The sequence below is a fragment of the Protopterus annectens genome, chromosome 17.part0 (genome assembly GCF_019279795.1).
Source record: "Protopterus annectens isolate FY-2018-M chromosome 17.part0, PAN1.0, whole genome shotgun sequence".
NCBI classification, from domain to species: Eukaryota; Metazoa; Chordata; order Ceratodontiformes; family Protopteridae; genus Protopterus; species Protopterus annectens.
Window position 1 is genome coordinate 102,491,688 of NC_056751.1, and position 23,644 is coordinate 102,515,331.

Here is a 23,644-nt window from a genome sequence, read left to right on the forward strand (position 1 = left end):
TGCTTTATACCCCTGACTACCTGACGTCATGGAAGATGAGACTGCAGCCAACGCAGGACCCAAGACTTTGATAATCAGGCTGACTGAGGGTTACTGCAAGCAGATAACCCAAATGTGATGACTGCAACAGTGAATACACTCGAACATCTACATTTATGGTAAGTGTACACAGCTGTACTTTTCCCATGCTACTGGAACAAATGGGCCAGATGAGTGTAGGTAGGGAAGCCATCAGTCTGGTCCTGGGGAAGGCAAAAAAAAAAAAAGACTTTTTTTTGTCTCCCCAGTGAAACGTGCCTTGAAATGTACAATTTTTATACTTTGGATGTATCCAGAATCGGCTTTTTCTGCTACTTAACAGGTAGATGTTTTCCACCTTACTGTCTGGTTGCAAGTATGGGCCTTTTAATGTCACGAACCAGAGTGTTTCTTCACTGTCTTCTTGGGGCTGAGGTCCTGTTTTATTGATTTAGTTTCCTTGTCCAGTACACTAATTGAGAGACAGCGATAGCACACCTGCATGCATCTTTGGAGGCTTTGGAAAAGATCTTGCCAGTGGTTAATTAACCATCTTATTGATGGCTAATTATAGCATGCAGTGTTAATTGAAATGTAAATAGTGTAAGAGATAATTATGGTACTTTTGTATGCATTACCCACCCCCTGCATATGTTAAAAGACAAACTGTCTTTAGAACCAAATTACACAATACATATAACTGGACACCACCTGTGGTGGTGGTGCTGCGGTGGCGTTGTCACCTCACAGTAAGACACTGTCTGGTTTGATTCTCAGCTAGAGCGTCTTCTGCGTGGAGACGTGTGAATGGGTGTGCCTTCATTGAAGGTTGTGCATCAGGGTTGGTAACTTGGCATGTAAAAATCAACTACCAATCATTAGTGGACCGGAGTTCCGTTGTGGCGACCCCTAACCGGGAAAAGCCGAAAGACGCAACAACAACAACATATAACTGGACACCAAAATGCAGCATGACTGAAACTGCAGGTCATATCGAACACTCATTTTTTTTCCTCCCGAAGCACAAGTTTTTTTTGTAGGCATTTGTTTTTTTTACACAGTTTAGATAATCAAACTTCATCTTGCAACACATCTCAAAATTATTGAAGGTGTCACTCGGGTACGGATGGAGTTTGATACTGTTAAAATACTTTCCAAAAGGAGCGTTTTTAAGGCTGGATTTCAAGAGAAATCTTTACTATACCCAGGTCATTGTATAAAATAAGTAATGATATTGATGAGGATTTGGAGAAGTACAGAGAAGGTCAGAAGGAGAGTTGCATTGTGTCTTTTTGGACTTAAAGCATATGACAGGGTGCCTAGAGAGGAGTTGTGGTATTGTATGAGGAAATTGGGAGTGGCAGAGAAGTATGTAAGAGTGGTACAGGATATGTACAAAGGGTAGTGTGACAGATGCATTTAAGGTGGAGGTGGGATTACATCAAGGATCAGCTATGAGCCCTTTCTTATTTGCACTGGTGATGGACAGGTTGACAGACGAGATCAGACAGGAGTCCCCGAGGACTATGATATTTGCAGATGACATTGTGAAATGTAGTGAGAGTAGGGAACAAGTTGAGGAGGCCCTGGAGAGGTGGAGATATGCTCTTGAGAGGAGAGGAATGAAGGTCAGCCGGACTAAGACGGAATGTATGTGTGTGAATGAAAGGGAGGATAGAGGAATGGTGAGGATGCAGGGAGTAGAGCTGGCAAAGGTGGATGAGTTTGAATAGTTGGGATCAACAGTTCAGAGTAATGGCGAGTGTGGAAGAGGTGAAAAAGAGAGTACAGGCAGGGTGGAGTGGGTGGAAAAGTGTGTCAAGAGTGATTTGTGACAGATGAGTACCAGTAAGAGTGAAAGGGAAGGTCTAGAAAAGGGTAGTGAGACCAGCTATGCTATATGGGTTGGAGACAATGGCACTGACAAAAAATGCAGGAGTCAGAGCTGGATGTGGCAGAGTTAAAGATGTTGAGCTTTACACTAGGTGTGACGAGGGTAGACAGAATTGGGAATAAGTATATTAGAGGATCAGCCCAGGTTGGACAGTTTGGAGACAAAACCATTGAGGGGAGATTGTGTTGGTTTGGACACGTGCTGAGGAGGGATGCTGGGTATATTGGGAAAAGTCTGCTAAGGATGAAGCTACAAGGTAAGAGGAAAAGAGGAAGGCCTAAGATAAGGTTTATGGACGTGGTGAGAGAGGACATGCAGGCGGTTGGTGTGACAGAGCAAGATGCAGTGGACAGGAAGAAATGGAAACAGGTGATCCGCTGTGGCGCCCCCTAATCGGGAAAAGCTGGAAGAAGAAGAAGATTGATGAGGATTTAACAAGGAAACATTTTTTTGATAAAAAAATGTACAGAATGTTAATCAGTCCAAGGTCCATGTATGTTTATTGCTTGTATGGTTTTTGTCATGTCTTGCATAGTTACAAAATTGATGCCATCAAATGTCATTCTCATTTTCCCATTATTTTTAAAGTAAACATTATGCTCCTGAAAGTCTAAGTGGCTTTGATACAATCCTTCAGTGGCAGGCTGGTGATATTCTTTTCTTTTATTAATTGAAGATAGCAGTTATTTTTTACTATTTTAGCATTACCATGTATGTTGTATGAGAGCAGTTCATCATACGTACAGCTGCTACACTTTGAGCCTGTAGAGCAAATGAGACGGGCCCTTAACTTACTTTCAATGTTTGGCAGTATGTCCTTGGTCTCAACATATCAAAGCAAAATTATCGGAAAACAGTGAATAAAAGAAACAAGTTTGGGTGGCTCAAGGATGACTACAAGTAAAGAGAGGTTAGGAAGAGGGCTCAGCATGCCGTGCATGTGTAACTTCTTCATATTCCTGAAAACATCTTATAAAAATGACCTACGCCTGCATGCTGTAAATAACCATGTCTAAGACCTTTACAGTGGTCTCTTAAAGTGACCTGTCTCGTGATCCACTGTAACGTTGATTGCATTATCACTTCTGCTTTGTCAGGCATCAGGTTTTCTCCAGATGGGAGGGAGCTGTGCTTTTTCCTTTATGGTTGAGCCTCATGAATGCCATTATGGATTTTCTATCCTAATAATGCATTCTTTACACAGGATTCAAAGGACATGGTTAAGGGCTTCTGAAGGAAAAACATAGTGACCATTGTGGAGGATCTCTGTAATTATTACACATCAGATTCTGTTGTTCTGAGCCTTGTAGTTTTTCTTAAAGTGGTCTCTTGACAGAATGGAAATGTACCAGTGGGTATCTAGCATCCTTGTTTCCTCAAGACAGACAGTTAAATTTCAGAGAAAAATGACTGGCAGCGGAACAGTTAGTCTTGGCTGGCCTGCAAGTCTGCTTATGGGAAACTGGTGGTGTGACTTTGCTGGATCCTAGAGGGCAACAAAGCAGATTTGTGGGTTTAAGACATGATCATAGAATTACTGGATTTAACATTGAAGGGCTTTGTCTATTGCTATGTAGTTGAAATTGGCCTTCCTTCTGCTCTACTTAGGCTATTTCTCTCAGGCTCCTGTGTTCAGGGTAGTGTGTACAGTATACCCTGTTAAAGCAGATTGGTATCATGCATCTCATTAGGAGAGCATGTTTACTGTCTGAGCTCATTAGAGCTTTTAAGTGATTCATACAGCTCGGATCACATTCCTGAAATATGCAGTGGAAATGTTCCTGTAAGATGAGTATGAGTATGGCCATCGGATTATGAGTCAGGACTTGTAATGCCTCATTTACTTGGGAGAGGTGCATGATTTCAGGTAAGTGCTGTCATTTTATCACAGCCATCCAAAGACAAAGGAGGGCAACACTCTTAACCTGCTTTACTACTTGGAGAATGGCATTAGTTACCTTTGAGACTGACATGGTTGTCCCTTATTGAGCCGTGAGTCTCTGCCCGAGTACTGTCAATCGCCTTAAGAAGAGTAGAGCAGACACTGGTGTCTTCTTGAAATTAAATCCACCACTGAGATAGCCACACTCTTCCTATTAATTGTATTCCACTTCAGCATACAACAAGGATGCCGGGAGAGGTGCAGCCTTGACATTCACCATAGAGGCTACATTCTGGGGTATAGATACAGTGTATTCCTCAGTCAAATGGCCAGATCTTGCTCACAGGTACTGGAGTCCCTACCTGGAGCTTGGTGTCCACACTTGAGACTCAAGACTCTTCCCTTTAGGCCTTCTGTATAATCTCGCAGGACTCTGTGGCCCCAGGATGAAGATAGTCTGCAGGATCCTTCCACAATGTGTCCATGGCCTGGGCCCACAGACTCAGGCAGCTGTTTGAGATCTAGTGAGATGTATCCTTACAGGTGCAGGAATAAACATAAGCTGAGGTCAGGACTTTGCCTTTCTCTCTTGCTTTCAGATCTCTGCACTTAAAATGTCAGGTGTGACACAGTTTGCTACTTTCTTGTTCAGTCCTGTACATGTGAGCATACCCAAGCTTGCCCAATCAGAGCTGAGGAATAGGCAGGGTTCTCCAGACTTTCATCTTGGGATGAATCAAGGGATCCAAGGGCCCTTGTTTCAGAAGTAGATAAGGATAATGAAATCTCTCCTCCCTGTAGGTCTTCACTGAACGGCCTCTCCTTCAGAGAAAGTTAAACTTTATGAAGTCCATTGTACACTCGCCTGGAATCACTATTTCTCCTGCCCCTAAAAGTCTGTCTGTGAACGGTGGGGGGAGATACTCTGGTCATTCCGCAGTAGATCCTGTCGTTACAAATCCAGTTTTTGAGTTCGAAAGCACCTTGATGCTGCTCCGTTGGCTCCTAAGAAAGCATTTGCCCTATTCAAGCCTCGATCACCACACTGAGTAAACTTGAGATACTCTGTAGGTATTCCAGACCATTTTCATATATGATTTTCTAAGTGAATCAGAGGACCCAAAAACCACACCACCTAGGCATATGACATGGAGTCTGAAGCTTTGAGGAATGTTGGCAAGGAGGTATTTATACTCTGGTGTGTTAGGCTTAGATTCCTTAACCGTTTGTGTCATCTCTCCTTGTTTCAGTCCTCTCTAGTAAATTCGGCAGTGGAAAAGCTTTCAAACATTTCTGAGTCTGGGTTCATGGAGGAGGAACTGATTAAGATTTTGTGTACAGCTTCTAGAGCAGGCTACTCTGTAGTTTGCTATAGATATGAGCACTGATACTTTAAGGGTAGGAGGCTTTAGTATATTTCTATTTCAGATTGTGGGGCTTATGCTTTCCTTTCTTAGAGTGTGTACAATAGTTCATCCATAATTCCCTTGTTCGTGAAAGTTCTTTGTCTAAGCCATTCCTGATATGATTAATAACTTAATGTAACAGCTCCAATAGGCAGCAATCCATCAAATGGCAACAGTCTTGCTCTCCCTTCCTCAATACTTCCACAGGGGTACCCCAAGGCTCCATACTTGGTCCTGTCTTATTTAGCATCTTTATTAACAATTTTCACACCACTCTCCCACAATGCTCAGGAATCCTGTATGCTGACTGTAGAATAATATGCACTGCAAATTCCAGCAAATTGCCCAGAATGCCCTCACATCTACTGAATCTTGGATGCTTAACAATCTTTCTGTAAATCCAAAAAAAAAAAACTAAACTAGTAATTTTTTCTCCTAGGAAAACCACTCCATTTGATAAACTCTTCACTATACAAGCCCAAGACAATACCACTGTAGAAGTTGTCACACACACTAAATTACTAGGCATTATTATAGATGAAAACCTTAACTTTGACCTACACATAAACAGTTGTTGTTGTTTGCCTTTGGGCTTTTCTCTGTTAGGGGTCACCACAGCGGAACTCCGGTCCGCTAATGATTAGCAGGTTTTTTTAATGGTGTAGAGTTGCCAGCCCGATGCCCAACCTTCATTGAAGGCACGCCCATTGAACGCATGTTTTTCGAATGCCCACTCAACTGCGGGGAGGACATGCAGACTCCACACAGAAGGCACTCCCAACCCAAACCGAGAATCGATTGGGAGAACCTCCTTGCAGTGAGGCAACAGTGCTACCGGTGCACCACCGCGGAAGTTTACACATAAACAGTAACATCAAAAAAAATACCAAAAGCCTGGTATGCTCTACTGGCACCAGCACTTTCTTAGCCTCTCTACTAGCCAAACCCTTGCAACTACCTTTTTATTACCCTCTCTCCTTTATGGTGCCCCTCTCCTCACTGATATCAGAAGTTCTACAAAAGCCAAACTTGCTATGTGTTACAACAGAATAGCAAAATTTGCCACCAAAGCCAAATTCTCATCCCAACACTGTAAGTCACTGAAACAATTAGGGTGGCTGGAACCCCCCCCCCATCTGTCATTCACCCAACTAACTACTGTGCACAAAATAATCTACAGACGCACACACTGTCCTGCTCTCTCAACTCTACTTACCAAATACCATTCCAGCAGGCATCCAAGATCTGAAAATCATCTACTTCTAAAAGTAGATAAGCCCACCTTACCTGCTGGTCAACTCCTCTATTCCTTCACCATCGCCAAATTATGGAGCTCACTTCCGCCTTCTATAAGAAACACAGGCAGCACCACCACCTTCAAACGAATACTGAAAAATCATCTCAACTCTTCTGGCTATGTTCCTGCTCTATAACCTAACCTCTTCACTCTCCTTATATGATTACTAAACTCCTATGTCTTTTGCTACTAGTGACTGATGATATTTTCTCCATATTTACTTTTATCTTCACTTGTTGATACTGGTACAATAATACTGATCTCTGTTTATACCACTCTGATTGAATTCTGCTTTAATGTATATTTTCTGTATATATTACTGTAATCAAACAAACTAGATTCCTTTTATGTATATATTCTGTAAATGTTACTATATGTACTATATGTAACACTGTTTCTGCTTCTGTACTAATTAATGTTTATATTTTTTCTGTATCTCGTTAGAGCTTTTCTCCCCGGGTCTCCACTGAAAATGGGCTCTTTTAGGCCCAGTGGACTTATCCCGGTAAACAAATGCAATAAATAAATAAAATAAATAAATAAGTAACTTCAGAAAAATAAAACAAGCTGTCACAGTTGTGCAGGTCTTTTATGACCTAGTTTTCAGCAGTTTTTTCTTTTTATATATAATAACCACCTAAGAAGCACCTTCACAGATTGAAGTGAGTGACAAGTATTGGGCAGTCCTTTCTTTAGTAATACCAGCTACATTGTCCAGCAGAAAGACAATTGTATTTCCCTGTAGCTGGAATCCTACCATTTGGAGTTGACCATAGTGAAAAGAGAGGAATACATTTATTTTTAAGTTTAACTCAAGTTATGGAACTGGTATAAAAAGACCAGTGAATTTTCACTGTTATCACAGATAATCATGTCTTAGACTCATAGATCTTATTGAAAGTGGAATATTTGGAGATGAGGCCATCTCCACCAACCTCTTGAGAAAGGCCCTGACTGCTAAAAAGAAACTGTAGGGGGTTGCTGTTCTTTAGAGTGAGGACAGAATTTTACTGGGACTCCTGTTTAGTTTCACAGTGAGCAGGAAGTTTTTGTCCCATCCTGAAATCTCAACACTTTCAAGGAGCACATCTTTTACACCAGGTTCTGGATTCTGGTTCTCAAGAGAGTTATATTCCTGCTGCTGGTGTGTGCATGAATGGTGTATTTTGACATGATAAATACCTTCAGGCACTTAATTCCTGGAGTCATAGGAGGACCCTCCAATTTGCTTTGGGATGGGCACAGTTTTCAATACTAAGTGCTGGCATTTAATCTATCCACTGCACCTAGAATGTTTATTAAGGTGCTAGCAATTGTGAATAAGACCTTGCAGAAGGTACTCCATAAGTTCGCCTTCCTCAATCCCTGGCACCTAATGCTGTCATGAGGGGAACCGTCTTGTGTTGTTCCCATACTGGATGCTGCCATGCTTGCATTGTCTGGAGATAATTATAGATTGGAAAAATGTCCACCTTGATCCTATCACCATGGATCACATTCATGAGAGGAGAGCTACATACCTTTGTCAGTCGTTGCTGTCTAAAGGAAAAGCACAGGAAGCTATATCTTTGGCAATTTGAATGGGGCTACAAGGGGGGACTTGGGCCCAAAACCTCCTATATGCTTTCAGTACTTAATGGTTATGAACTTCATGGTGCCTTTCACATGCTTGGTGTGTGGATTTAGCTTTGGACTGGAGCTCAGTGCTTGCAGAGTTATTTCACTCATGCATCTCTTCTTAGTGTTAGACTTTTGTTGTTTGGCCATTGAATGGTGGACAGTCCCCACCAACCTCAATATGGAGCTCCTTTTCTTGCAGTTGATGTTTTATAGTTACAGATGTTGAGTGATTTGCTTTTGGGGTTAGGGAGCCTATCTTGGCTTTTTAATAGCCCAAAGACAGTATTGCCGCTTGGTGTTGGGACTCCATATCAGTGCGTTGAAGCTCTGTGCACTCCTTCAGGCTGTGGTGGTTCTGGAAGGAAAGCTGATTATGGGCCAACTCCTTACTTAGTCAAAGAAGCCACATCATAATGAAGTATCTAAACAAGCAAGGGATCATGCAGTCATACCCTTGCCTGTTCTGAGAGTTAATGTGGTTTATGGCAGTGGATCATAGCTAGAACCATCACTTGATATACTTCACATCCTGGAGTGAATTTGTCTGCAGATTTCCTGAGATGATCCTGTAGTCCTCTGCTGGAACTAAGAATTTGAGAGGCTTAATACTCTAGGCCCTTCTGGGATTGGAGCTCTCAAGAGATCGTCTTGTTTACTACTATGGAGAAAGTTATCACCCCCATCTTCTGCTTGTGCAACAGGGCAAGGGGAGATGGTGGCAGGTACATTCTTCTTTCCTGTGGTAGGCTAGGTTCCTGTACACCTTCTCCACATTTCCTCTGATTTTTGGATCTTGTCACAAAATTGAGAAATAAAAAAATTATCCTAATCGTCTATTAATAGCTGGGAAAGATGTGGTTTCATGCTCACATATCACTGGTTAGTACAGGATACCTTCCTGGTACAAGCCGTGGGAAATTCCCTCAACTATGGTGACATTTTGCATCACCACAAGGAGTGGGTATTGGCTTAAATCATTTTGATTTGTTTGGAGCTTAGAAGTGACTGAAGACACTAGAACACTTTCCAAAAAGACATGCTGTGTCTAATGGAGGAGTTTCCCCATATGGGTGGAGAAGGAGCAGTATCCTTTACCGACTTAATCAGCTACTGTGGTTAGGATGCATGTTTCACTTGTCTCATCCTGTAATGACTTTATAGAAGAAAGAACAGTGGTTCAGCACCAGCTGGACAAGCAGCCCTTTTAAAAATGCTATGTATCTCTGTCTTCCTTTGAAGATCCCTTGCTGCTTTGTGACTGCAGTTTCATGGTTTTCCAGTCTACTTCGTGGGTTTGGTATTTTTGGATATTGCCTCTTGGGTGATGCTGTTTCGTGGAGGCCATCATCTATTTGCACAGATCCTTTAAGCTTTAGGATGTAATTTGTAATGAACAGTTTCTGTTTTTTTAGAAGAACTTGGTGACTCTCTGAAGTGTGCAACATTTATTTCTGAATTTGTCAGAACTATCCTTAAAATAAGCATTCATCTCCCTGTTATTTTTGTGGGAGCAGCACCTGTAGGAGAATGAACCTTTCATTCTCTGATCATGTAGTGCTACCTTGGCTTCTTGAAGGGAGTGCATGAGTTCAGATCACCAACCACTCTCCAGTGAACTGCATTACCTTTTGCTATCAAGCAGCAAACTCTATTGGAAAATATTATTGTTAAATAGTACTCCAGCTGTGGCAAGGCTGCTTCAGCTACTTGTTTTAAGAATGTTTCCTTTGCAGACATTTGTACCTCAGCTATTCAGTAATTAGTTTGTAGTTTTATGTAGTTCTGCTGCTTGTACCATAACTCCAGGAATTGAGTCTCCTTTGGTACCTTGAAGCTTCAAGACTGCCTTCTTAGCCTCAGCGTTTTGGCCATTTTCTCCTCCTTGCTTCTTTGGCATTTTGTACTGCTTCTGATTTTTCCCCATTGTAAACTCACTCAGGAGGGTCTCCAGTGTCAGCATCAACAGATATGTTTTTACTATTTTCAGTTTATCTGTGAGGAAACTCTCCACTGGGGTTCTGATTCCTCCCACCACCATCCTTATGTCTGGATGACAATTCCATTCACTGGCTGTTATTGCTCCCTGCTCCCTGTAAGAAAGGCAAGTATACAGTTATATATATTCCTTTACTGTGCAAATGTCCTTCATTGATCAGTGGTAACACTCTTGCTTAGTGCTTGTGAGCACATTAGCAGGCAACGGGTCTAAACATTCTCCTAGTGCAGCAGGTGATGTCACAGCATGCACTGGCAGATGTTATGCAGCCCCCCCCCCCCCCCAAAAAAAAAAAAAAAAACTAAACTAAAAGAGACTTTGTTGAATAGCTAAATTTAGAAAGGAAGGAAAAGGACAGCCCAATAGTAGATCCACCAGAAAGAGTTAATTATTTTTATTTTACAATTTATTAACCAGGTAAGTGAACTGGTCTACTGATCCTTTTCATCCACAAAACAAACAGCACCAGAATTACCCATTCTAAAGACTTAAATCTTGCCTGTGATATAAATAGGAGCTGCTAAAGAAACATGTATATGTATCCCAAAGACTACCCCTTCTCTGGAACAGGCTTCCCATCCATGTGAAGCAGAGTTCCTCCCTAATCCAATTCAAGTCTATTGGATAATTGGATGAGGAACAAGAAATTCATCCCTGGTTTGGCAGCTATGTATGTAATGGACACAGGCAGCCTGTAAATGGTTCATCTCCCAGGACCTGGCTTGTAAATGTTTCACCTCCCAAGCCCCTGCTTACACTTATCAAGGGTACTAGAACGTCTTAGAGATTTGGGATGCACGGTTAGGTTTAAAAAGGGCCTATGTGATTGTTAGCCTAGTACATGCCTATGAACCTAAAAACTTTTCAGTTACAACCTATAAAAGAAATGGATACAAAAGATTATTAGGCATAGAATATCAGCATGACGTTTTACTTAATTAGATCAGCTTTTCATTCAAACAACTGCAGAAATGAGAACTACAGTACAGTTTCATATGTGAGTTAATGTGGTACATCTCTGTACCATGAAAAAAAGTCCCGTTATTGAAGAATTTGGAAGTACATCATTGCTTCCAGTCGTATATCTTAGTGTCCATTTGCGATGAAGCAAAATTGAGCCCTAGTTTAGCAGTGTTCTGAAAATCACACAATGGCAACTGGCTTACACTAAATTTGCAGGAATATGAGGCAAATGTTATATATAAATAACTACTTCACACAACTGAATATTTTACATTTTACTTCACAGGTCAACTGATAATGCTAAGTAAATCTGTTATTTCTTGAACTGAATCATATGCAGCTGTAATACATTGCAAAAGAGCTTAAGACAGTAAGCAACTTGCTTATGAAATCTGGGCACTGTGTTTGGAATTATTAGAATAAAGTGATCTTTTTTGGATGTAACTGTGAATCTAACCAGGCTCATGATGCATACACATGAAGGACTTAAAATTAGCAATATTTCTTTCCAAAGCTATCTTAGGACCTGAACAGCTAAAGTTTCTTAAATATTTCCTTTTACTTTTGTTTTGGTATGTCTTCAGTTTTCTCAACCGTAATCATTTGTAAATGGCTTATAGCACATCATTTCTCTTACATGTATATCTAAAATTCTTAAAATGATGCACTGCAGTGTATTTTACAGTAAAATGTTCAGGTTACAAACTTCTAGGAACAGCAGAATATTTCAGCAATTCAGAATCAGAGCTATGTAATTAGGGCCATGGAGAGGCATTTGAAGTAGGTGCTTTTAGTTTGTTGTTTTTGTGTATTGAATTAACCATAAAAATCTTGTTAATTTGTGTATTTCCTTTATCATCCCATGGACAGGATAATTTTGTCTCACTTTGAAGATGAGAAACTCCGAAAGGTCACATCCGGTATCATGGGTACAGAAAAATGTTGTGACAACTGCCTGACTAGGTAATTTTTTTCTCTGCAGTATTATAACTTTAGGCTTACGGGAGCAAATAGCAGCTCCACTAGGCGGAAGGTTATCTTTATTTGCAAAGAACTGGCACCACATAACAAAAGACAAGTGGATTCTGCAAATTATACATCAAGGTTACCGATTCCACTTCCACACTATACCAGTCAAAAGAGGAATGCCAAATCTACCTCCAAATCTAAAAACAGAAGCTTTACAACAGATAATGGAGTTAGCAAACATGAGAGCTGTGGAAAAAGTGCCTGCAGCAGAGCAAGGAAAAGGGTTCTACTCCAGACTGTTCCTAGTTCCAAGAAAGGAAAAAAGTTGGAGACCAATTCTCGACCTGTCCACCTTGAATACATACATCATTGTCCCAAAATTCAAAATGCTGACCCTACAGCAACTTCTTCCATGCTGGGCAAGGAGTGTTGGCTGGTAACTCTAGATCTCAAGGAGGCATACCTGCACGTCCCTATTCGACCAATCTGCAGAAGATACCTCAGATTTCTTGCAGGATCAGAGCACTATCAATTCTCAGCATTGCCCTTTGGCTTATCTATGCGCCCAGAGTATTCACAAAATGCCTGGCATCAGTAATCGCATACTGCAGACTACAGGGAATTCATATTTACCCATACCTGGACGACTGCCTGCTACAAGGGGACAACAAAAGCAAGTTGACAACAGATTTGCAAAGGGTCATTTACTTGCTACAAGCACTGGGATACACAGTCAGTCTACAAAAGTCAAGACTGATACCATCCCAAACAAGGACATTCTTGGGAGCGGAATTGGACACAGTGAGACAAATGGCATTCCTAACTACAGAAAAACAAAAGAACTCCCTCTTTACTTCTTGTCACTAACAAAGCTGAACAAATTAACAGCAAGAAAAGTTCTAGCAGGCCTTGGGCTTCATGGCATCATGCATAATTTTGGTTCCATTTGCCAGACTACATATGAGAAAACTACAGTGGTACCTACGGAATTTATGGTCCCAACACAGGCACAGCCTAAAACAGAAATCCCACTAATTCCATGCTTAAAACAGGAGTTCCTATGGTGGGCCCAGGCATGCGGTCCAACCCAGGCCTTCCCTTTCACAGATGTCAAGCAAGCCAGAGCATTACAACAGATGCTTCAGACCTAGGATGGGGGGCCCACATGCTGGGACAAATGCGTGCAAGGATTGTGGACTCAGGATCAACTTCACCTGCACATCAACCTAAAAGAAATGCTGGCTGTAAAACTGGCTATCCAAAAGTTCAGACCATTTCTCAAAGAGGGCCAGCTGTTGATAAGGACAGACAACACCACAGTCATGTGGTACATCAACAAACAGGGAGGCACTCATTCATACCCCTATGCAGAATGACTTTGGAACTGTGGACCCTGGCACTCAGCTACAACATCCAGCTGCAAGCAAGATTTGTACCAGGAAAAGAAAATACTCTAGCGGACATTTTAAGTAGGACCACATCAGATGCTCACGAATGGCACCTGCACCGACATCTTCAAGACCATTACAAAGAAGTGGGGAATGCCTCAGATAGATCTATTTGCATCTCCTCACAATCACCAACTCAAAAAATTCTGCACAAGGACATTTCACCCACTAGCATGGAAAGTGGATTCGGCTCCTTCAGCTGGAAGGGCCTAACAGTTTATGCATTCCCACCTCTCCCCTTGATACACAAAGTACTACTAAAAATCAAGGAAGAACATCCAAGGATAATCCTGATAGCTCCAAACTGGCCAAGACAACACTGGTATCCACTACTAAGGAGCTTGTCTCGGAACAATATGTGGCCAATACCCCTGATGCCTTTGATGCTAACTCAGAACAACTACAGCACCATACATCCAAATCTGAAAACCTTACAACTGACTGCATGGAACATCACATAGCAGCAGCTAATCAAGAACTTTCCCAAAGAGTTAAAGACATTATTCTTGAAGCACGCAGACCTTCAACAAGAAGGAACTACGCTGGAAAATGGAAAAGGTTTGTCAGTTGGAGTTCTGAAAGAGGAAAAGATGTGTCAAACATAGATATGCCTAACATCCTGGAGTATCTGGCTGAACTTCTCCATTCAGGCCTATCACACTACTCCATCAAGATACATGTATCAGTTATTTCAGCAGCATACAGGTTTGATCCATCTGATTTTTCACACCCTCTGCTCAGACAATTTCTCAGAGGAATCAAGAATGTAAAACCTCCAAGAAAACCACCATTACCAGCTTGGGACTTAAATTTCGTACTAGAAAAGTTGACACTATCACCCTTTGAGCCAGCAGCAACAGCAGACTTACAACACCTGTCATGGAAAACTGCTTTCCTACTGGCAATTACCTCAGCAAGGAGGGTTTCAGAACTACAGGCCTTAATGGCAGTGCAACCCTTCCTAATCTTCCACCAAGATAGAGTATCCATGAGGACTAATCCAACATTTATGCCTAAGGTGGTATCCAGAGTGTCTTTAAACCAGGCAATCCACCTACCTACCTTCTTTCCCAACCCACAAAACAGAGGGAAAGAATACTGCATACCTTGGATGTACATAGACAGCTACGCTACTACTTGGACAGAACCAAAGCAGCAGAAAGACTGACCAACTTTTTGTGGCCTATGCAACAGGAAGAGAGGGAAAAGCTATTTCCAAACAGACAATCTCCAAATGGATAGGAAATTGCATACGATTCTGTTACTCCTTCCATGGAAAACCAATTCCACAGAACATAAGACCTCATTCTACAAGGGCAACAGCCACTACCACAGCCTTCTTACGAGGAGTGGCTACCAAAGACATTATTGAGGCGGCTACTTGGACCTCCATGCATACATTTGCCAAGCATTATAATTTGCCTCTATATTCCAGATCCCGAGCAGGGTTTGCCACTGCTGTACTGCAAGGGATCCTAAACACACCATAATCTACCTTTATCCTCCTTCCCCTAGTTGGCTATGGTATTCTACCCAGCTGTTATGACTGCAGATGCATCCATGAAGGACATAGTACAGTTTTGTACCTACCATAAATGTAGATGTCCGAACTGGATAGCATCTGCAGTCAGGATTACCCTCCCTCCTTCCCCTCTCAGGTACTCCTAGGGTGTTTACCCTCCTAATAGCTAGCTGATGGGGGGGAGTCTTTTATGGTGTATTTGTTTGTATATATGTACATACATGTTTTTTTTTGTGGTTACCTCTATCCTTTTGGAAACATTGACATCTATCCAAAATTTTTAGCCTTCAGGAGGGCTTCTGGCATCTGGGGCAAGAAACACTGAGGAAAATGGCGTCGGCTGATGCCTTTATACCCAAAGTCCAACAGAGATGACGTCGGATGAAGAGCGACATCAGCCGAAGCCGGACCCGGACTTTGGAATCCGGCCGACTGACGGGCTGCCTGACGACAGGACAACCCAGCTGTTATGACTGCAGATGCTATCCAGTTCGGACATCTACATTTATGGTAGGTACAAAACTGTACTGTTCCTGTACACCTTCTCCACATTTCCTCTGATTTTTGGATCTTGTCACAAAATTGAGAAATAAAAAAATTATCCTAATCGTCTATTAATAGCTGGAAAAGATGTGGTTTCATGCTCACATATCACTGGTTAGTACAGGATACCTTCCTGGTACAAGCCGTGGGAAATTCCCTCATCTATGGTGACATTTTGCATCACCACAAGGAGTGGGTATTGGCTTAAATCATTTTGATTTGTTTGGAGCTTAGAAGTGACTGAAGACACTAGAACACTTTCCAAAAGACATGCTGTGTCTAATGGAGGAGTTTCCCCATATGGGTGGAGAAGGAGCAGTATCCTTTACCGACTTAATCAGCTACTGTGGTTAGGATGCATGTTTCACTTGTCTCATCCTGTAATGACTTTATAGAAGAAAGAACAGTGGTTCAGCACCAGCTGGACAAGCAGCCCTTTTAAAAATGCTATGTATCTCTGTCTTCCTTTGAAGATCCCTTGCTGCTTTGTGACTGCAGTTTCATGGTTTTCCAGTCTACTTCGTGGGTTTGGTATTTTTGGATATTGCCTCTTGGGTGATGCTGTTTCGTGGAGGCCATCATCTATTTGCACAGATCCTTTAAGCTTTAGGATGTAATTTGTAATGAACAGTTTCTGTTTTTTTAGAAGAACTTGGTGACTCTCTGAAGTGTGCAACATTTATTTCTGAATTTGTCAGAACTATCCTTAAAATAGCGCATTCATCTCCCTGTTATTTTTGTGGGAGCCGCACCTGTAGGAGAATGAACCTTTCATTCTCTGATCATGTAGTGCTACCTTGGCTTCTTGAAGGGAGTGCATGAGTTCAGATCACCAACCACTCTCCAGTGAACTGCATTACCTTTTGCTATCAAGCAGCAAACTCTATTGGAAAATATTATTGTTAAATAGTACTCCAGCTGTGGCAAGGCTGCTTCAGCTACTTGTTTTAAGAATGTTTCCTTTGCAGACATTTGTACCTCAGCTATTCAGTAATTAGTTTGTAGCTTTATGTAGTTCTGCTGCTTGTACCATAACTCCAGGAATTGAGTCTCCTTTGGTACTTTGAAGCTTCAAGACTGCCTTCTTAGCCTCAGCGTTTTGGCCATTTTCTCCTCCTTGCTTCTTTGGCATTTTGTACTGCTTCTGATTTTTCCCCATTGTAAACTCACTCAGGAGGGTCTCCAGTGTCAGCATCAACAGATATGTTTTTACTATTTTCAGTTTATCTGTGAGGAAACTCTCCACTGGGGTTCTGATTCCTCCCACCACCATCCTTATGTCTGGATGACAATTCCATTCACTGGCTGTTATTGCTCCCTGCTCCCTGTAAGAAAGGCAAGTATACAGTTATATATATTCCTTTACTGTGCAAATGTCCTTCATTGATCAGTGGTAACACTCTTGCTTAGTGCTTGTGAGCACATTAGCAGGCAACGGGTCTAAACATTCTCCTAGTGCAGCAGGTGATGTCACAGCATGCACTGGCAGATGTTATGCAGCCCCCCCCCCCCCCAAAAAAAAAAAAAAAAAAAACTAAACTAAGAGACTTTGTTGAATAGCTAAATTTAGAAAGGAAGGAAAAGGACAGCCCAATAGTAGATCCACCAGAAAGAGTTAATTATTTTTATTTTACAATTTATTAACCAGGTAAGTGAACTGGTCTACTGATCCTTTTCATCCACAAAACAAACAGCACCAGAATTACCCATTCTAAAGACTTAAATCTTGCCTGTGATATAAATAGGAGCTGCTAAAGAAACATGTATATGTATCCCAAAGACTACCCCTTCTCTGGAACAGGCTTCCCATCCATGTGAAGCAGAGTTCCTCCCTAATCCAATTCAAGTCTATTGGATAATTGGATGAGGAACAAGAAATTCATCCCTGGTTTGGCAGCTATGTATGTAATGGACACAGGCAGCCTGTAAATGGTTCATCTCCCAGGACCTGGCTTGTAAATGTTTCTCCTCCCAAGCCCCTGCTTACACTTATCAAGGGTACCGGAACGTCTTAGAGATTTGGGATGCACGGTTAGGTTTAAAAAGGGCCTATGTGATTGTTAGCCTAGTACATGCCTATGAACCTAAAAACTTTTCAGTTACAGCCTATAAAAGAAATGGATACAAAAGATTATTAGGCATAGAATATCAGCATGACGTTTTACTTAATTAGAGCAGCTTTTTATTCAAACAACTGCAGAAATGAGAACTACAGTACAGTTTCATATGTGAGTTAATGTGGTACATCTCTGTACCATGAAAAAAAGTCCCGTTATTGAAGAATTTGGAAGTACACCATTGCTTCCAGTCGTATATCTTAGTGTCCATTTGCGATGAAGCAAGATTGAGCCCACAATGGCAACTGGCTTACACTAAATTTGCAAGAATATGAGGCAAATGTTATATATAAATAACTACTTCACACAACTGAATATTTTACATTTTACTTCACAGGTCAACTGATAATGCTAAGTAAATCTGTTATTTCTTGAACTGAATCATATGCAGCTGTAATACATTGCAAAAGAGCTTAAGACAGTAAGCAACTTGCTTATGAAATCTGGGCACTGTGTTTGGAATTATTAGAATAAAGTGATCTTTTTTGGATGTAACTGTGAATCTAACCAGGCTCATGATGCATACACATGAAGGACTTAAAATTAGCAATATTTCTTTCCAAAGCTATCTTATGACCTGAACAGCTAAAGTTTCTTAAATATTTCCTTTTACTTTTGTTTTGGTATGACTTCAGTTTTCTCAACCGTAATCATTTGTAAATGGCTTATAGCACATCATTTCTCTTACATGTATATCTAAAATTCTTAAAATGATTCACTGCAGTGTATTTTACAGTAAAATGTTCAGGTTACAAACTTCTAGGAACAGCAGAATATTTCAGCAATTCAGAATCAGAGCTATGTAATTAGGGCCATGGAGAGGCATTTGAAGTAGGTGCTTTTAGTTTGTTGTTTTTGTGTATTGAATTAACCATAAAAATCTTGTTAATTTGTGTATTTCCTTTATCATCCCATGGACAGGATAATTTTGTCTCACTTTGAAGATGAGAAACTCCGAAAGGTCACATCCGGTATCATGGGTACAGAAAAATGTTGTGACAACTGCCTGACTAGGTAATTTTTTTCTCTGCAGTATTATAACTTTAGTGTGAAAGCACAGATGAAAACACTCCACCCCAAAACACGGGTGCGCACACAGAGCAGAAGCTCTGTTGCTGACCTTAGAGAAATAATAGCATTGATTATAGAGTCAAGTGCTCAGTAAACAATTTTGTGATTAAATTGTACATTTTTGCAATTGATGTAGTTGGCATTGGATGCTTTGGGACTTGAAAATGGAGCTTATTTACTTATTTTCATTCTTTTATTTTTGCTTGCATGTTCTTGCTAGTTAAACACACTGTAATTATATGACAACAATAGCAGTGCTACTTTGTAACGCAGTAATAGTACTATATTCCAGAGAGTATATGTAAGTGGACATTTTTGGTTACTTCAGTAATAAATGTCCAGAAAGTGGTAACCATCGGGGAGGTCAAAAACCATAATGGAATAAACCAGACAATGTGCCTGAGTAGGAGAATTAATTTATATAGGTGTGCTGTGGGAGGCTGTCTGTAGGAAGAAAAACACTCTTACTTTGTAGATGGTCGCTGCAACAGCAAGTCGTAATATTTGGGTTTACTCACCAGCTGGTCACTGTAACAGTAAATCATAGTATTTAAGTTTACACAACAGTAAAGCTGTATTAATCCAATCATTTTTTCTGTAGCAGCTTGCCTTCCATGTGAAGACTAACACTGTTCTTGTATGATTACAGTTACTGACACAGGTGCTTTAAGAATTTTCATGTGAATGTAATACTGTCATGTGCTGTATTCAGTTTTTCCTCACTACTATGAAAATTTTGGTTGCTCAGTTGTTTTCTAGAAAGAAATACCTTTTAGCAATTTGTGTGTACTACTTGAGTTACGAAATTAGATTACTCTCTGAAACATCACCACTTCAAAGCATCTTTGTCAGGTAGCATGTCATCAGTAAGTAAATAAAAGAATTTGATAATTATCCAAAAAATCACTGTTTCAAAACATCTTTTTTGTTGGGTACATTTTCTCCAGAAAAATCAGTTAGTAAGTGTGCTTGCAATAAACAAATTGCCCCATGTGAATTCCATACACACATCCTTTCTTGTTTAGGGTCAGACTGTGACACAGATAACTGTGAATCAAATTTAACAAAACATCAATGGTTAGAAGACAAAAAAAACTTTAGCTTCTTGTGTAGCAAAAAAGAAACTTGAAGTTAGCAAAGCAGTCTCAGGACAAACTATACTTTGCTAAAGAAACTCCCAAACACCATAAAATGGAAGACAGAGAAAAAAGTTATAGAGAAGTAGGCTGAATAGAAAACGCAGATGTTCTTTGTGATTCACTGTTGCAGTCCTGACCTGTGGGATCTCCTGCCATGGAAGCCCTTGGCTGACCCAACTACCGAAATAAAACTCTTACCTTCTCCTATGACTGCCAGATGCACTTGACTGATGTCAGTACACTGAGGTATAAGTGAAGTCCACTTGCGTCGTTACCTCAATACTTTTTTTGCAGTCAGAGCCTGAAGTAGACGAAGCTGTATTTACATTGGTTGGTTTGCACCAGAGTGAAAGCTTCTAAAGCCAGCTACCCTTTTGTGGAGAGCTTTTTCGTTTTTCAAAACTAATGTCAGAAAAAGTTAACAATTGCCTCTGTTGTGGTAAACAAATTCCACACCAGGATTTTCATACCCTCTGTGTTTGTTTATTCCCTTCACACGACACCCCATATTGTTGTTTCTTTGCCAGATTCAAATCCAGAACTATTAGCCATAGGATGGACATTTTATCAAGATTTCTTAGAGTCCCTGGAATCTCTGCATGCAATGGCGTCCATTCCACATCCTAACATTGAGCTGACAAAATGCAAACGACCTAAGTTTAGGCCTTTCGAACACAGCCATTCACCATCAGAAAGCCCACCACGACTGGTTATCGCAGAAGTTGGTGAGGTGCCTTCACAACCCCCTTCTGAAATTAAGGTAATGGATAAGATCTCTACCGAGACCCTTTCAGAGGCCAGTATGCCATTGGAGAACCCTCTACACCATCACCAGTCACGGAATGCCATTCATCAGTTTGGTCCGAGACTGCTAAGCAGGCCTCGGCTTCCTGTGAGCTCTACCATTATACCTCAGAGGTATTCAAGGGTCCATATTTCTGACATCCCCAGGCCAAAACAAAAACTTACAGCTGGAAAATCTTCTCATCTTTCCAGCCCTTCCAGCTCAGTCTCAAAAGGAATTAGTTAAATTGACAGAGGACCTGCTTTCCCTGGTAAGGGGCAGACACCCCCTACCCAGAATCTACCTCTTGGAAAGGATGAAATGACACTATCCCTGAGGTTCTTACTGACCCCTTGAAGACCAGGCAGGACTCAGACCAGGAGGGCTCAACCTTTGTAGATGACCTTTCCTTGTCTCCCTTTCAGGAGTGTGACTCAGAGGAATCTTTACTTTCGGCCTCCCCTCTGGAGGATATATAATTTGGGGAAACTTTACACTCCCTTGGGGAAATTTTATATTGGGAAAAACAAGATTATTCCCTACCCAAGAAGAGAGTCAGGGAATTCCTCCACCTTCCAGAACTGAAACCCATGGCAGTACCCCCAATTTTGGAGGTGGTTGATGTCTTTCTGGAATTCTCTTTGAGACCAGACTCCCTTCCCTCTACACCCAGAAAATCTGACACATTCTACAGGGTTATGGCTTCACATAAGCACCTTTACAATAACCCTTTAGCATATCCACAGATTTCTGGTCTTGAATTTGAGGGTTCCAGAACCAACACTTGCAAGAATTACATTCCCAACGATATCCAGGTTAAGAGCCCTTGAAAGATATGGTAATAAAGTATACACTTCCGCCACACTATCTGTGAGGGCATTGAACTGCCAGTTCCACTTTATAAGACACCAATAGTCACTGTAGGATCAAATGAAGCAAAAACTTTTGACCATTGAAAATAAGGCCTTATCTCAAGAATTAATGGACATTTGCAGTTCCAGTTCACAAGTGATCAACCATTCCTTGCGCTGTGAGTTTTTCTTTACAGGCTGCCAGCCAGGGCCACAGCCACTGGATCTGTCATTAGGAGGCACACACGGCTAAGAGCAGAACCTCCCAGAGCATGTAAAGTCCAAACTTCTGGATGCTCCCTTGGAGTCACTGTTTGGTCCACAAGCAGTAGCTATTCAAAGAGGTGCAGGGCAGAGCTAAGTCAAGGCAGACAACCAAATTCCTTCGGCAGGTGCAGCCACCACATTTCAGCAGAAACTACTCCACCAAGCTGTGCACTTTTTCTTCCTAACCCACTGCCCCCCTACTGCAGGGCAAAGGAAGGCATACAGGCTAGGGAGTCATACTCAGCGTCAGGGACTCGGCCAAGATTACTCATCTATCCCATCACCAGGGACTTCCTTTACCCAAGTCACTTGGAGGGAGCAGTCGTGATCCTTTAATAGCATGTACCCCTCCTTTTCCTAACCCCCCCCCAAAAAGACAGAGAATGTCACTTTCAAACAATCTGTCCCTTTCTCTTTTTCAGTATTGGGACTTCTGTCTGCCCTTTGCATGGGTTTCAACCTTCACCTCTCTTAAACTGTCCTACACTAGTGGTCCCCAACCACTGGGCCATAGATCATTTGATATCGAGCCACCAGGCATGGAGTGAAATGAAAAAGTTAGTGTGTATGTATGTGCATGAGTGTGTGTGTGTCTGCGTGTGTGAGTGAATGCGTGCATGAAAGCAGAATGTACGTGTGTGTGAAAGAAGACTGTGTGTGTATGAGAGAGAGTGAGCAGTGAGATCGATCGAGTCTTTATTTTACATTTGTTAAGCAGTGTTTTTGCTGTTTAGCAAGTATAAAATAAAAGTCAAGGAAACCGAAAAAAGTGTGTGTGTGTATGTTTCTCTCTGCATGCATGGAAACAGAAGAGTCGGTGTGTGTATGTTTGTATAGAGTGATCCCTGGCAGCAGCAGTGAGGTTTGCATACCTCTCGACCAAACCACTCAACCTCTTGCACAATAAATCTGGACAGAGCCACAAATAATCAGGACAAATTTAAATATTTCTTTTATAAACATAGAAAGTAAGTAAGGTCACCATGAAGATTATGTACCTCTCGACCATACCACTCAACCTCTCGCACAATAAGTCTGGACACATACCCCTCAACCTGACTTAGAGCAAGAAATCTGGACAAAGCCAAAAATAATGGAGGGGGACAAAGGCCTAAAAATAGGGACACTTAAGTTACTGCTCTTACAAACTTAGAAAGCAGATAGAAATACAGGTTTTGCATTAGCATGTATTTTCTGATGGGTATGAAATCTGAAACTCAACTGTCTGTCATTAGTTTGACTTCAAACCTCAGTGATCTGCCAGTGGTTTTCCAGAAAACAAAAATTCGAACAGAACAAAAGTACGAGGCAAAAATCTGTACAGTTGAGAGGTATGCTGGACAGAGCCAAATAGGGACAGATTTTAAATATTGCTCTTATAAACTTAGAAACTCAGTAAGGTTGCCATTAGGTTTACGTACCTCTTGACCATAGTAGATTAATGTTATGCTGTTGAGCAGACTGTACACTTTTTTTGGTAATAATTGCCAGTTGTCTTTTTATTGCACTTACCCCTTTTTGACTTCTTCAGTGTGTGTGTGTGTGTGTGTGTGTGTGTGAGAAGATTGAGAGTGATCCCTGCCAGCAGCAGCAATGAGGCTTGCATACCTCTGGACCATATCACTCAACCTCTTGCACATTAAATCTGGACAGAGCCACAAATAATCAGGACACATTTTAAATAACATTGCACTTAACCAACAGGCACTTCTCAACTCAAACTTGGTTACAAACAGACCTTAGTTGCTTCACAGCACCCCTAAGATTGGGACTTGTTATATTGATTAAGGTTTTGATTCATTGACACAAGGTGCAGAGTTTCATTCTCACCTTGGGAAATGGAATTGGGGAAGACAT

At 41.2% G+C, this 23,644-nt stretch overlaps 1 protein-coding gene across 1 annotated transcript in view; it reads left to right on the top strand.

Annotated features, from left to right (window-relative positions):
- The window catches only part of WRN (WRN RecQ like helicase), a 2,579,924-nt gene that overhangs the window by 1,170,957 nt on the left and 1,385,323 nt on the right, over positions 1-23,644 (top strand). The window contains 1 exon segment of the mRNA XM_044059154.1: positions 11,947-12,057. Coding sequence (XP_043915089.1) covers positions 11,947-12,057 — 111 coding nt within the window.